General features: G+C 50.3%; 1 protein-coding gene across 1 annotated transcript; it reads left to right on the top strand.

Moving 5' to 3' along the window:
- The first annotated feature begins 8,476 nt into the window (after window positions 1-8,476).
- Window positions 8,477-10,298, top strand: LOC310694706 (apelin receptor-like). The gene has a single exon (XM_083478060.1). It carries the CDS (start codon window positions 8,600-8,602, stop codon window positions 9,827-9,829), a length of 1,230 nt encoding a protein of 409 aa, XP_083334186.1. The 5' UTR covers window positions 8,477-8,599; the 3' UTR covers window positions 9,830-10,298.
- The last annotated feature ends 3,252 nt before the right edge of the window (window positions 10,299-13,550 follow it).

Below are 13,550 nucleotides of genomic sequence, written 5' to 3' on the forward strand. Positions count from 1 at the left end.
TCGGCGGCGCGGGGGGATGGCCCTCCCAGGGGAGCCGGCGCTGCTCAATGTTGTTGCCAAGGAGACAGGCCGGCCGCCCCCCTCCCCCGGCCCGGCGCCCCCCGCCGCGCCGGTGCCCGTTATCGAGCTGGTGCGCGCCGGGCGCCCTATAAAAGCCGCGGACGCGCCCACCGCCGCCCGAGATTATTGGGGGGGGCTGAGCCCCCCCAAACGAATTTTTGAGGGGGCTCGGGCCCCCTCAGGCCCCATGCAGTCGGCGCCTATGGACATGGGGACAAATAGAAGACACCTTCACCCCCTTTATCATATCACAGCCCACAAGACAATGGCAATAATCCACCAACAGCATTCAAATCAATATGGATAACCAAAACACCCACCCACCCCACTCACACATGAAAACAAAGACCACCACAGCCAACCACAAATGAACAACCACACCCTAGGCCACCCCAACCTCTCTCACCACCAAAGGAACACAAGTGAACAGCAGAGAACCTGACACCAAACCCTACATATATTAAGCAAAATAGAAACATCGCCACCCACCCCCACCCCCACCCATCTCCCCCCCTCCACCTCTTTTCCCCTTTTCTTCCTAATGTCTCAACAAATGAAACTGATTTGTAAAAATGTTACATGGGGGGGGGGAAATAGGAGAGGGAGACATTGCAAACACTTTTGTAAATCAAGAAAAGCTTTAATAAAAATAAGCAGCACAAAAAAGAAAAAAAGAAAAAGAAAAGGTACAGCCAGTAGAAGGCAGCTTCTGAAACTACTGAGATTGTTTCGGGATATTTAGCCGAGATTTTTAAAGTCAAATTTAAAATTTCTTAATTTTATTTAATGGTGGTTACTACCAGTTTGATACTACCAGTGTTTTATGGATTTTTCTTGCTTTCTCCTTTATGATCTTATTGTCTAAATTATGCCAATAAAGCCTGAATGAATGAATGAATGAATGAATGAATGAATGAATGAATGAAAGAAAAGGCAGCTTCCTATGGTGTCTCTGTGTGCGCAGTTGAGTGGCAGTGCCCCTGCTTTGCGTGCAGAAGGTCTCAGGTTCAATTTGCGGCAGCGTCTCCAGGTATGAGAATGATTCCTGCCTGCAATCCTGGAGAACATTGTTGGCATCCATCTCAAGAGACAATGGAGTGCACTTCCGGGGGTGAAGTCAAACCGCTGTGTTAGCAGCACCTAAGTGACCTCCCCGGGGCGCAAGCCTGGGCAGCGTGTAGAGAGATCCTGGGCTGCCCAGATGACAAGACCCCCCTCTCGGCCTGGCTGAGGTGGTCCAAAGGAAAGCAGAGCAAGATGTTTGGCACCAACTTGGCTGCAGAAGGTAGGTGTACAAGGCGTCACTCAACTTTGGGACTCCACTCTGGATTTGTGTAGGGTTTACTCCTTAGCCTTTTCTTCTCCTGAAGATATCCCACAAGGCAGTGGAGGTTTAGAATCAGAGTTTTTCTTCTCCTAGATGGGCTACCTTCCCATGTTGACGAATCTTACCTGCCCTTCACTTCCCTCTTCAGCACGTGCAGAAACGATCTTCTTGATCATTGGGCCCACTATTGGTCTCATCCGCCAGAGCATGTCTTTGCACACAGGGGAAGTCGCCAACTGTGGCGTTCGAAAAGAGCCCCCAGTTGTTTCCCAGACTATTGACTTGTACACCACTACAGTGGTACCTTGGGTTAAGTACTTAATTCGTTCCAGAGGTACGTACTTAACCTGAAACTGTTCTTAATCTGAAGCACCACTGTAGCTAATAGGGCCTCCTGCTGCCGCCGCGCCGCCAGAGCCCGATTTCTGTTCTTATCCTGAAGCAAAGTTCTTAACCTGAAGCACTATTTCTGGCTTAGTGGAGTGTGTAACGTGAAGCGTATGTAACCCGAGGTACCACTGTACTTTATTCTTCCGCTGCCACCAATTTTTGTGAGGGGAAACGCAGGGCTCCCCAGTGAAGTACTGAGTCTTAGGTAAAGTTCACAATGAAGATTAAAGTTTATTTCAAACACAAACAAGTTTTAAAATATACAGTGGTACCTCTGGTTGCGAACGGGATCCGTTCCAGAGCCCGGTTCACAACCTGAGCAGAATGCAACCCGTGTCTGTGTATGTGCGGGTCACAATTCGCTGCTTCTGTGCATGTGTGTGACATCATTTTGAGCATCTGCACATGTGCGAGCGGTGAATCTTGGAAGTAACCCTTTCCGGTACTTCTGGGTCGCTGCGGGACGCAACCTGAAAACGCTCAACCTGAAGCAAACGCAACACGAGGTATGAGTGTATTCCAAACACAGTCACTCTATTCCCTCTCAGTCTTGTCGCTGTCTCTAACTCACTCTGACTCCTCTATCTCTGCCCCCCCCCAAAAGAACCAACCGAACTAACTGTCAAAACCTCAGGGCTGAGCCTCAGAATCAGGTAGGCCCCGCCTCCAGGCTTTCTTATTGGTCAACCTATTAACCCTTTCTCTTCCCCATTACAAACATATCCCCAAAGGATGGGCAAACGCCATACCAACTCACCGAGGTTTTGAGACCCATCAGCTACCCTCACCTGGTTTAGCCAGCCAATCAAAGCCATTCCCAGGGTGTGGCCACTGTCACATGCTGACAGCTTCTGGGAGCCACAGGTGAGAGCTGAGTGTAAGGCGAGAACCAAAAATGGACAGATTACCCCAGAAGGAGCTCAATATGCCCCCCACTAGAGGTTCTATCCCCTCCCCTAACACCCCATACACCTCTGCAGCAAGACAATACAGACAGTATTGAACTGGGTGGACCACAACAGCCTACTTTGTTCCTATGGCAACCTCAAGGCAACAGCAAGAATGGACCAGACTTCACTGGAATGCCCATATGGAATCCTGGCAGGATAGCATCCATTTGTTCAGTTCACATCCTACAATTCAAGCCTGGATCAGGCCTGAAAACAGCTTCCTGACTTACGTATCATAAAATAGATTAATTCCATTTTTCATGAGGGTGGGAAGACTCCAGCCTGTATCTCTAATCAGGCCCAAGAAGCCTTCAAGCTGCACAGGGCCACAATTACCTGAGATGTCAGGTGATCAAATTTGGCCTACAGCGGGCAGGTGAGAAAACGACCTGGCTCCCAGGCCTGATCTGGACCCCTAGCCCTGTTATAAAGCAGGGGGTGCAAGGAGCATTAAGCTGATAGGACACAAGGACATAAGTGCTTCCCTCCCCACCATATTGACTGATGACATTTGGAAGTATAAATGCATCTCGTGGCTGTAACACGTCAGGAGACAATGGATGAGTGTGCTTTTGAGGTAAAGTCAAACTACTGGAAGGTTACAATGCCTGTTGTGGCTGTAGAGACCAATACAGGAGAGACATGTTTTGTTGCAGCTGGGGCAGATGCACCATGGCGTTTTCTTCTCTCTGCAGTCTTCCCAGCAGTTATTCCTCCTCTGGATCACTGCTGTGGTTACACGACCTGACTGTCTGTCCCCGTCCCCCCCATGATTGCTTGCTCCTTCGTACAACAAAAAAAAATGCAAAGTCTTTGCCTTGAACAGTTAAACTCACCAAAACCCGCTCTGGAAACTCGTGGTTATTCCCATTTTACAGACAGGGAAAACAAGGCAATAAATGGGCCTCCAGTATTCAGCACTGTCAGAATAACTGGCACGTCAGGGAGAAAGTTAGGGTTGAGCATGCAAGTTTTTCCTAGGTACAGGGTTTTTCTTTCTAACTTAGCCTCCCGCCCCGCAGTGTGACATGGTACAGCCTCAACACAGGTCCAAAGGCAGCACTGATGCACAATGATCTCACTCACCAAGGCAGCCTGTGAGAAACAGGAGAGCTGTGCCCCTCCTGGCACTGAGTGGAATTGCACTACATGACACCATCTTTTTCACACCTTGCATCCTATGGCTGGCAGAAGCCAATCTGGGCTGGATCTATTGGCAAGATCTCCAGCAAGCAGATCTGTCTCTCAGCTGTTTAACTGAAATATTTCATTTTGAAATACTTTATTGTCACTTTTACAACTTGTATACAGTGAGATTACACAAGCACCCCCCACTCAGCTCTTAGTCTTAATTCCCCTCGTTTACTGACGCACACTCACCAAACCGGAAAGTCAGTTGCCCTGTTGTTATCTTTTCATTCAGCAGCCTAACAGTCCACGGATAGAAGCTGTTCTTTACCCTGTTGGTGCGACTAATCATGCTTCTATATCTTCTGCCTGAGTGCAGGAGATTAAGAAAGTGCCGGCCAGGGTGTGAATCATCCCTGAAAATTTTCCTTACTCTCCTGAGACAACGTTCTTCCGCTATTTCATGGGACAGCCCATAATATCTTGTGCTGTATTCACCACCCTCTGTAGGCACTTCCTATCAGTTGATGTCAAACCAGCGTACCACACAGTGATGCAGTATTAAAGGACACTTTCTACATTCGTACCTCGGGTTAAGTACTTAATTCATTCCAGAGGTCCGTTCTTAACCTGAAACTGTTCTTAACCTGAAGCACCACTTTAGCTAATGGGGCCTCCTGCTGCCGCTGCACCGCCAGAGCCCGATTTCTGTTCTCATCCTGAAACAAAGTTCTTAACCTGAAGCACTATTTCTGGGTTAGCGGGTAACCTGAAGCGTATGTAACCCGAGCTACCACTGTATTCTTGACCGGTAGCAGGAGATCATCAAATGTTGATTGACATCATTCTTTCGCAATACTCTGAGGAGATGGAGTCTCTGTTGGGCTTTCTTAACCACCTGGGTTGTATTGATTTTCCAAGTAAGGTCTTCACTGAGATAAACTCCTAGGAATTTAAAGGAAGAGACTCTTAATGATAGCAGCTGCAAAATAATTACCACCTCCCCCCCCCTCGCCTGCATTATGTTGCTGCATTGCAGAAAGCTTAGGGTAACCTAAGGATTAGACAACTTCACAGAATCATAAAGCTGGAAGGAATCCCCAGGGTCATCTAGTCCAACCCCTTGAAATGCAGGAATTCTGCCCACAGCTGTCCCAGGTGGGCTCAAACCGCCAACCTTCTAGTTAACAGCCAAGTGCACTGACCCATTGTGCCACTGGGGGAAGGAGGCAGGTAGCAATAGGTACCAGCTAACATGTGGCACTGTGGGTTAAACCACAGAGCCTGGGGTGAGCTCCCATTGCTCGGTCCCTGCTCCTGCCAACCTAGCAGTTCAAAAGCATGTCAAAGTGCAAGTAGATAGAATCATAGAATCATAGAGTTGGAAGAGACCACAAGGGCCATCGAGTCCAACCCCCTGCCAAGCAGGAAACACCATCAGAGCACTCCTGACATATGGTTGTCAAGCCTCTGCTTAAAGACCTCCAAAGAAGGAGACTCCATCACACTCCTTGGCAGCAAATTCCACTGTCGAACAGCTCTTACTGTCAGGAAGTTCTTCCTAATGTTTAGGTGGAATCTTCTTTCTTGTAGTTTGGATCCATTGCTCCGTGTCCGCTTCTCTGGAGCAGCAGAAAACAACCTTTCTCCCTCCTCTATATGATATCCTTTTATATATTTGAACATGGCTATCATATCACCCCTTAACCTCCTCTTCTCCAGGCTAAACATGCCCAGCTCCCTTAGCCGTTCCTCATAAGGCATCGTTTCCAGGCCTTTGACCATTTTGGTTGCCCTCCTCTGGACATGTTCCAGTTTGTCAGTGTCCTTCTTGAACTGTGGTGCCCAGAACTGGACACAGTACTCCAGGTGAGGTCTGACCAGAGCAGAATACAGTGGCACTATTACTTCCCTTGATCTGGATGCTATACTCCTATTGATGCAGCCCAGAATTGCATTGGCTTTTTTAGCTGCCGCGTCACACTGTAGGCTCATGTCAAGTTTGTGGTCAACCAAGACTCCTAGATCCCTTTCACATGTACTGCTCTCAAGCCAGGTGTCCCCCATCTTGTATTTGTGCCTCTCATTTTTTTGCCCAAGTGCAATACTTTACATTTCTCCCTGTTAAAGTTCATCTTGTTTGTTTTGGCCCAGTTCTCTAATCTGTCAAGGTCGTTTTGCAGTGTGATCCTGTCCTCTGGGGTGTTAGCCACCCCTCCCAGTTTGGTGTCATCTGCAAATTTGATCAGGATACCCTTGAGTCCATCATCCAAGTCGTTGATAAAGATGTTGAATAAGACTGGGCCCAAGACAGAACCCTGTGGCACCCCACTAGTCACTCTTCTCCAGGATGAAGAGGAACCATTGATGAGCACCCTTTGGGTTCAGTCAGTCAGCCAGTTACAAATCCACTGAGTGGTAGCATAGTCAAGACCGCATTTTACCAGCTTCTTTACAAGAATATCATGGGGCACCTTGTCGAATGCCTTGCTGAAATCAAGGTAGGCTACATCCACTGCGTTCCCTTCATCTACCAGGCTTGTAATTCTGTCAAAAAACGAGATCAGGTTAGTCTGACAAGGAAAGATTGGGGGTAGAAGTCTCTATAGCCATTTTGTACCATTTCATTTTCTTTAGTATTTTTTTGGGGGGGGGTGGTATTTGTTGATGTTTTCATATGTTATTCACTGCTTTGGGGGCTTTTTGGCCCGAAAGCAGTACATAAATAAACTGTAACAACAACAATTTTAATTGCTGTTGTAACTGGTTTAATTGCTATCCTTTTATCATGTGGTTGTTTCATGGAGCATTTTAATTTTTAGAATGGGTTTTGCACTTGTAAACTGCTCAGACTAGTGAGATGTGCCTGCCTGCCTCCATTCTCAGGAGGAATTTGAGAACATTCCTGTTTATCCAAGTGCACTTGGTAGCTGAAGAATACCTCAAGATCATTGGCTAGAAGGATGCTTTTAATGGCAATTGCTTTTAATTTTAATCTTTTTAAAGAATGTTTAAATCTGTTTTAGATTCTTTCCCCCAACTTTGTTTTTAAATTGTGTATCTGTTTGCTGCTTGGGAACCCATGAGAGTGGGGGGGGGGAGTATAAATTGGGAATGTCCCCTGCCTGAAACCCTGGAGAGCTGCTGCCAGTCAGTGTAGACAGTACAGAACTAGACGGACTAGTTGTCCAACTCAGTATAAACAGCTTCCTGTATTCCCATGTAGCTCAAAATGCAAACTGGAATGGTGCAAACAGACCCTTATTGTGCATGTACCGCTATCCATAATCTGAGTTTGGGAAGCTCTTGACTCTCTGTCAAAAGAGAGAGCAACATCTGGATAGGATTGCAGAGACACCCCCCTCCCTCCCGGTCACCCTATCCATCTGGGGTGATGAGCATAGCAATGGGCATTGGGGAGGAGCACCCCCAATGCTCCCCTCTGGTGTGCCCATGTGCCTGCACACAATTCTGAAGCCCGCAGCTGCGCATCGCTGTGAGCACATCCTCATGATGCTGATGAAAAGCATTCATAATGCTACTTTTTTGCAAGTGAGAGAGAGAGAGAAGGGTTTGCAATCTCTGATGGTGGTTCTCATGGGAAGCAGGAGCCTCGGAGCGCCCACTGCGCTCCCCTGGCAAAGCATCCGGTCTGGAATATTCCCACATGAAGGCCTGCGAAAACGGAACAGCAGCTTCTCTTATTCCGAGGCTGAATCGTCTTCTTTCTTTTTGGGAAGGGGGAGGGGGCAGCAATGGCAACGAGGCAGTTCAGCGCCCAGGTGCACACTTTGTTGCCCAATGTAGAAACCTCCCCAAGCAGACCCCCCCCCCTTCACTAATGGACAAGGGTTAGGATCCAGGAAGGCTTTCTTGCTGAAATGAATGTGCATTGTGTCCAAGAGTACGCACCTATTTCAAAGCAGCCGGAAAGGGAGGTTTGTCCCATAAATTGCCATAGGAACATTGAGGGGGGCTGCCTTATCCCTCAGGTCTCTAAGTAGCGCTGGGAGAGAGACTCCCTGTTGGATAGCTGCTGCCAGTCAGTGCCAACAATACTGAGCTAGATGGACCAGCAGTTTGACTTGTTCGAAGGCAGTTTCCTAGGTTCTTATTTAAACCAGCCTTTAATCCTATGGTGACTGTGGGGTCTTGCTTCATTTTTAGGGGAAGCTGTAGCTCAGGGTCAGAACACCTGCCTTGCATAGAAACGGTTCAGGGGCTCAGTCCTGGGCACCCCCAGGTAGGGCCGGGAAGACCGCTCACCTGAAACCCAAAGCCAGTCGCGGCTTACAAAATACTAGATAGACTAATCTGCCTGACTCGCTGTAAGGCAGCTTCCTGCAACAGTAATGGATAGGGGCATTCTCCCCTATAAAGGACCTGTCACCTGGGAGAAGAGGCTCTGATGGACGGCTGCCGTCCATCCCAGCAAATCCTTTCGCTGGGGCTGATCTGCTGGCTGTCCCTGGCGAAGCAGGCAAGCAAAAACTCATCGCAAAATCCCAGACCGGCTCCGTCTACCCACTCAAACCCCGACGGGAGGGGCTGGCTCTGTCCCGGCGGGCGCGCAGCGAGAGGGCGGTGTCTCCTCAAGCCACCCCCTCCTCCTCCGCCCACCCCGCCGCTCTTTAATAGCTTCCCCTAGCCAGAGGACAGCTGTCGGAGGAGAAAGCCGCTGGTGCCAGCCGTCGGAAGACAAGACCCTTCGCGCCTGCTGTCCGGTTGGTGGGCTGCCTGCGCCATGGAGCGCCACCAGCAGCCTCTCGACTATCCGCTGGCGGGGGACCAGTACGAGTATGAGGAAGAGCCGTCGGGGGCCTGGAACGACAGCTTCCTGGAGCTGCAGTGCGCCTGGGAAGAGGCCGAGACGGACTGGGAGGTCTCCTTCTCGCTGCTGCCCGTCCTCTACATGCTGGTCTTCGTTCTGGGCCTGTCGGGGAACGGCCTGGTGATCTTCACCGTGTGGCGCGGTCCGCCCGCGAAGCGGCGCTCGGCGGACACGTACATCGGCAACCTGGCGCTCGCCGACCTTGCTTTCGTGGTGACGCTGCCCCTCTGGGCCGCCTACACGGCGCTGCGCTTCCACTGGCCCTTCGGCTCGGCGCTGTGCAAGCTGAGCAGCTACCTGGTGCTGCTCAACATGTTCGCGTCCGCCTTCTGCCTGGGCTGCCTCAGCTTCGAGCGCTACCTGGCCATCGTGCACGCCCTGCCGCGCTCCGTCGGGCGGCCCGCCTCGGCGCGCCCGCGCACCTCCACGCTGCTCTCCCTGGTCGCCGTTTGGCTGCTGGCCGGGCTCTTGGCGCTGCCCGCGCTCTTGCTGCGCAACACGCGTACGCGCCTTCCACCCCACCAGACCGACGGCAACGCCTCTGCTGCTGATGCCGCTGCCGCTGATGCAGCTACGGCCGCTGAGGCCGCCGTCGAGTGCGACATGGATTTCAGCAGCGTGGCGTCCAGCCCGCGGGAAAAAGAATACTGGATGGCGGCGCTGAGCCTTTCCACGACGGCGCTGGGCTTCGTGCTGCCGCTGCTGCTCATGACGCTCTGCTACTGCTGCATCGGCGCCACCGTCAGCCGCCACTTCCAGCAGCACGTGCGCAAGGAGGAGGGCCGCCAGCGCCGCCGCCTGCTGCGCATCATCGTCACCCTGGTGGCCGTCTTCGCCGCCTGCTGGTTCCCTTTCCACCTGCTCAAGAACCTCTACGTGCTCTACTGGGTGGGGGTGCTGCACCTGCCCTGCTCCTGGCTCGAACTCATCCCTCGCCTGCACCCCTACGCCACCTGCCTGGCTTACATCAACAGCTGCCTCAACCCTTTCCTCTACGCCTTCTTCGACAGCCGCTTCCGCGCCCAGTGTCTCCTCCTGCTCGGCCTGCGCCGGGCCCTGCGCGCCCAGGCCGGCTCCGTCTCCTCCACCCTCAGCGGGCAGACCCAGAAGTCTGAGCTGCCCTCCTTGGGCACCAAGGTGTGAAGAAAGAGGCGAGGAGGAGGAGAGCGAGGCAGCCGCTCAGACGGCTCCTCCGAGCTCTCCAGTCCCGTCTGATTGGCGGCGGCAAGGGCGGCTTTCAGCTCCACGAGCCGGCAGGCAGCAAAGCGAGAAGCGCGCTTTTGGAAGAGGCGCCTGCGCGCAACCTGGGACTTCCGACGGCGAGGCGCCCCTCTCCAGCGATAGCACTTGGGCATCGCGTCTTTCTCGCCCGACGGGCTGGGGCGATTCAGGACACTGCCATGTCACCCCTTCCCCGTCTCTTTCTCTCCCCCCCTTCTTCTATGCCGGACACTGGCGCTTTGGTGCTATCCGAGTAGGTCGGACAGTTCTTCATCACCGCCAAGACCCGAGAATCCCCCCGGATTGGGCAGGTCCCTCTGGCGGGTGACTCCCCTTCTGACCTTTGTAATCAATAAATACTTTTGTTGTTGTTTCCTCAGGAAAAAACCCCAACCTGGTTCTTTTTTTCTCCTTCTTGCCTAAAACCTTGCGCGTAGTGACCGAGAGTGACTGAGCTGCGCTTGACAAGGAATGAGTGAGCGAGAGTTTGTCGGACCGAAAGAGATACTCTGGGCTGATGTTCAGAGAAAGGTGCTGGTGGGAGGTCATTAAAACATACACACAGCAGCAACCCGAACCCATTTCAGGCTACGTGAAAAGGAAGTATTTCAATCCAGATAGCTTTGCACCTTAGGGATTTTTCAAACGAAAACCCGAATTTTCAAGCGTACGTACGGTAGTTTAAATCCATCGCGTGCTATGCGTCCCTTTGATTACAGAGAGACTTCAAAATACTATTAATATTATTCGTTAAATTTGTATATCGCCCTTGCGTACCAAAGATCACAGGGCAGTTCACAACATCAAAATGCAAAATACAAAATGAAACAAAGACAAAACAATTTAAAAACAAAGAAAGAAATGAGCTAGTCTCTTGGTCCTTGCTGGGCGTTGTGTGTGTGTGTCCCAGAAAACCCCTCCCTCCCTAGCGATCCTGCTTTGGTCAAATTCAGAGCCCTCTGCATCTGATTAAAACATTTTTTTAAAACAAGGAAACTGGGAAGGTACGGGCCAGGGGCAGTGAAAAACCCTCGATGCATGTGAGCTCAGCTGATGTTGCGGACTGGGCTGAGGGTCCGGGGAGCCACTTTGTGAGTTTCATCCCTTTGGAACATCTATACCCCATCTTTCCAGCTATGAGCTCATGATAATGTACATGGTTCCCCCCTCCCCTTTTCCTTCTCACAACAATCCTGTAAGGTAGGGTAGTCTCAGAGAGATAGTGATTTTTATGGCTTTGTCAGATGCAATCACTATTATGTTGCACATGCTCTCTTTGTGGTAGTCATCACTGTAATGCCTTTGAACATGTGCAGAGTGCATTTCTGGAAAGGGCTGTAGCTCAGTGATAGAGCATTTGCTTTGCGTGCAGAAGGTTGCAGCAGATCCCCAGTGGAATCTCCGGGTAGGGCTATGATAAACTCCCTGCCTGGAATCGTGAAGAGCAGCTGCTAGTCAATGAGACAATACAATTCTGACTCAGCTCATGCCCGTGTTCCTATTTATTTCAGTCTTTTATTCTGAACAATGAGGACTAGAATCTTACATTATTTTTACAGGAAGGAGACCATAGCACAATGTGTAGAACACTTGCTTTGCATATAGAATGTCCCTAGTTCAATCCACAGCATCTCCAGGTGTGACCAGATATGTCCCCAGTCTTAAATCCTGGAGAGCTGCTGCCAGTCAGTGCAGACAATAGTGGACTAGGTGGACCCGATGGGCTGACTTGGTATAAGGCAGCTTTATATGTTTACAGTCAGCCAGCTGAACCAGCTTTCTTCGACGTTGCAGCGTGTTTACATGAGATCGAGTCCTCCCCGCTTCACAGACAATAAGCACTGGTTGCAACAGCCTCTTCCCTTGGTGAAATCCCTCCCACATCCTCAGAAGGTATACCAGAAGCCAAGAAAGGGTAGGAGGGGAGGGGAACAAACCAACTGGGACAATAGGTGGTGATTAATGGGCAAACACCAGCCCGTCTGTTGGGAGGTTGCCATCTGCATCTGCTCTATAAGACACTAGCCAGGTCTCAACATGAGAGCAGTGGTGGGCTGAAGACTGAACGATCAGGAGAGATCTACTTATCAATCTGATTGGCAGTGGTTTGGAAAAGGTGTCCAACTGTTCGTTGCTGTTGTTTAGAAATTTGGGAAATGGCAGCAGTGGAGAGGTTAAAAATCCCACCAGAATCATGAGCTCTCTAGCTATTAACTCACCCACCACATGGCTTGTTTAAATCAATCAGTCCCCTGCCATGTTGCCCTTCAGTTCTTACTTTCACCTCTTAAAAAAAAACAAACAAGCAAGTTTCTAAACCTCATGGTGACTGGGCAGTATTTGACACCATCGTAGCTCCTGCAGGCTCTGCTTATCTATCTCACCAGTGTGCCAGTGTGGTGTAGTAGTTAAGAGCAGTAGACTCCTAATATGGGGAACCAGGTTCGATTCCCTGCTCCTCCACATGCAGCTGCTGGGTGACCTTGGGCCAGTCACACTTCTCTCAAGTCTCTCAGCCCCACTCACCTCACAGAGTGTTTGTTGTGGGGGAGGAAGGGAAAGGAGAATGTTAGCCGCTTTGAGACTCCTTCGGGTAGTGATAAAGCAGGATATCAAATCCAAACTCTTCTTCTCTTCTTCACCTGGTGATGAGGTTTGTTAAATCCAGGGCTCCTTATCAAACCACTCCCAAACCTTGCCATATTAAAAGCTGCAAACAAGCCCCTAGGACAGGTTTGGGCTACTGCCTCCTTGGTTCTGTAAATATATCCCCAGTGCCCCCTCCCTACCCTATCAAAAGCATTGTTCAGAATAACGGAATAACCGCCCCAATACATTTCAAAGCAGCAACAATTTCATTCAAAATCCAATTAAAACCTGGATAGCTCAGTTGGTTGTGGTGCTGATAATGCCAATTTTGCAGGTTATTAATTCAACATAATTGATGAACTGGATCCAGTGGTACCAGCTCCCAAAGCCTGATAGTCATTTACACTTCCAGCGGACCCCTGCCACCTTGGGCGCGCACACACAGTAATCCCCCTGCCCAAAAGGGGATGGCACTGCCTACTTTGGAACGGCTGCTCTACGCTGGCTGCTTGTCCCTTATTTCTCCTGCCTCAGTCCTAGTTCCAAGGTCCTGGTGGGCTACTGTCACTCTTTATGCCAGTCTTCCTGCAAGCTAGTGCCCTCCATATGTTTTGGACTACAACTCCCATCCACCCCAGCCAACATGTTTATTGATTATGGGAATGGCAGTCGTCCAAAAAGTGACACAACCTTGATGGCAGAAAGTGAGGAGGAATTAAAGAACCTCTTAATGAGGGTGAAAGAGGAGAGTGCAAAATATGGTCTGAAGCTCAACATCAAAAAAACGAAGATCATGGCCACTGGTCCCATCACCTCCTGGCAAATAGAAGGGGAAGAAATGGAGGCAGTGAGAGAGTGTACTTTATTGGCCTCCATGATCAATGCAGATGGTGACAGCAGCCATGAAATTAAAAGACACCTGCTTCTTGGGAGAAAAGCAATGACAAACCTAGACAGCATCCTAAAAAGCAGAGACATCACCTTGCCGACAAAGGTTCGTATAGTTAAAGCTATGGTTTTCCCAGTAGTGATGTACGGAAGTGAGAGCTGAAGG

The sequence above is a fragment of the Podarcis liolepis genome (genome assembly GCF_965112155.1).
Source record: "Podarcis liolepis genome assembly, chromosome: 15".
Taxonomy (NCBI): Eukaryota; Metazoa; Chordata; class Lepidosauria; order Squamata; family Lacertidae; genus Podarcis; species Podarcis liolepis.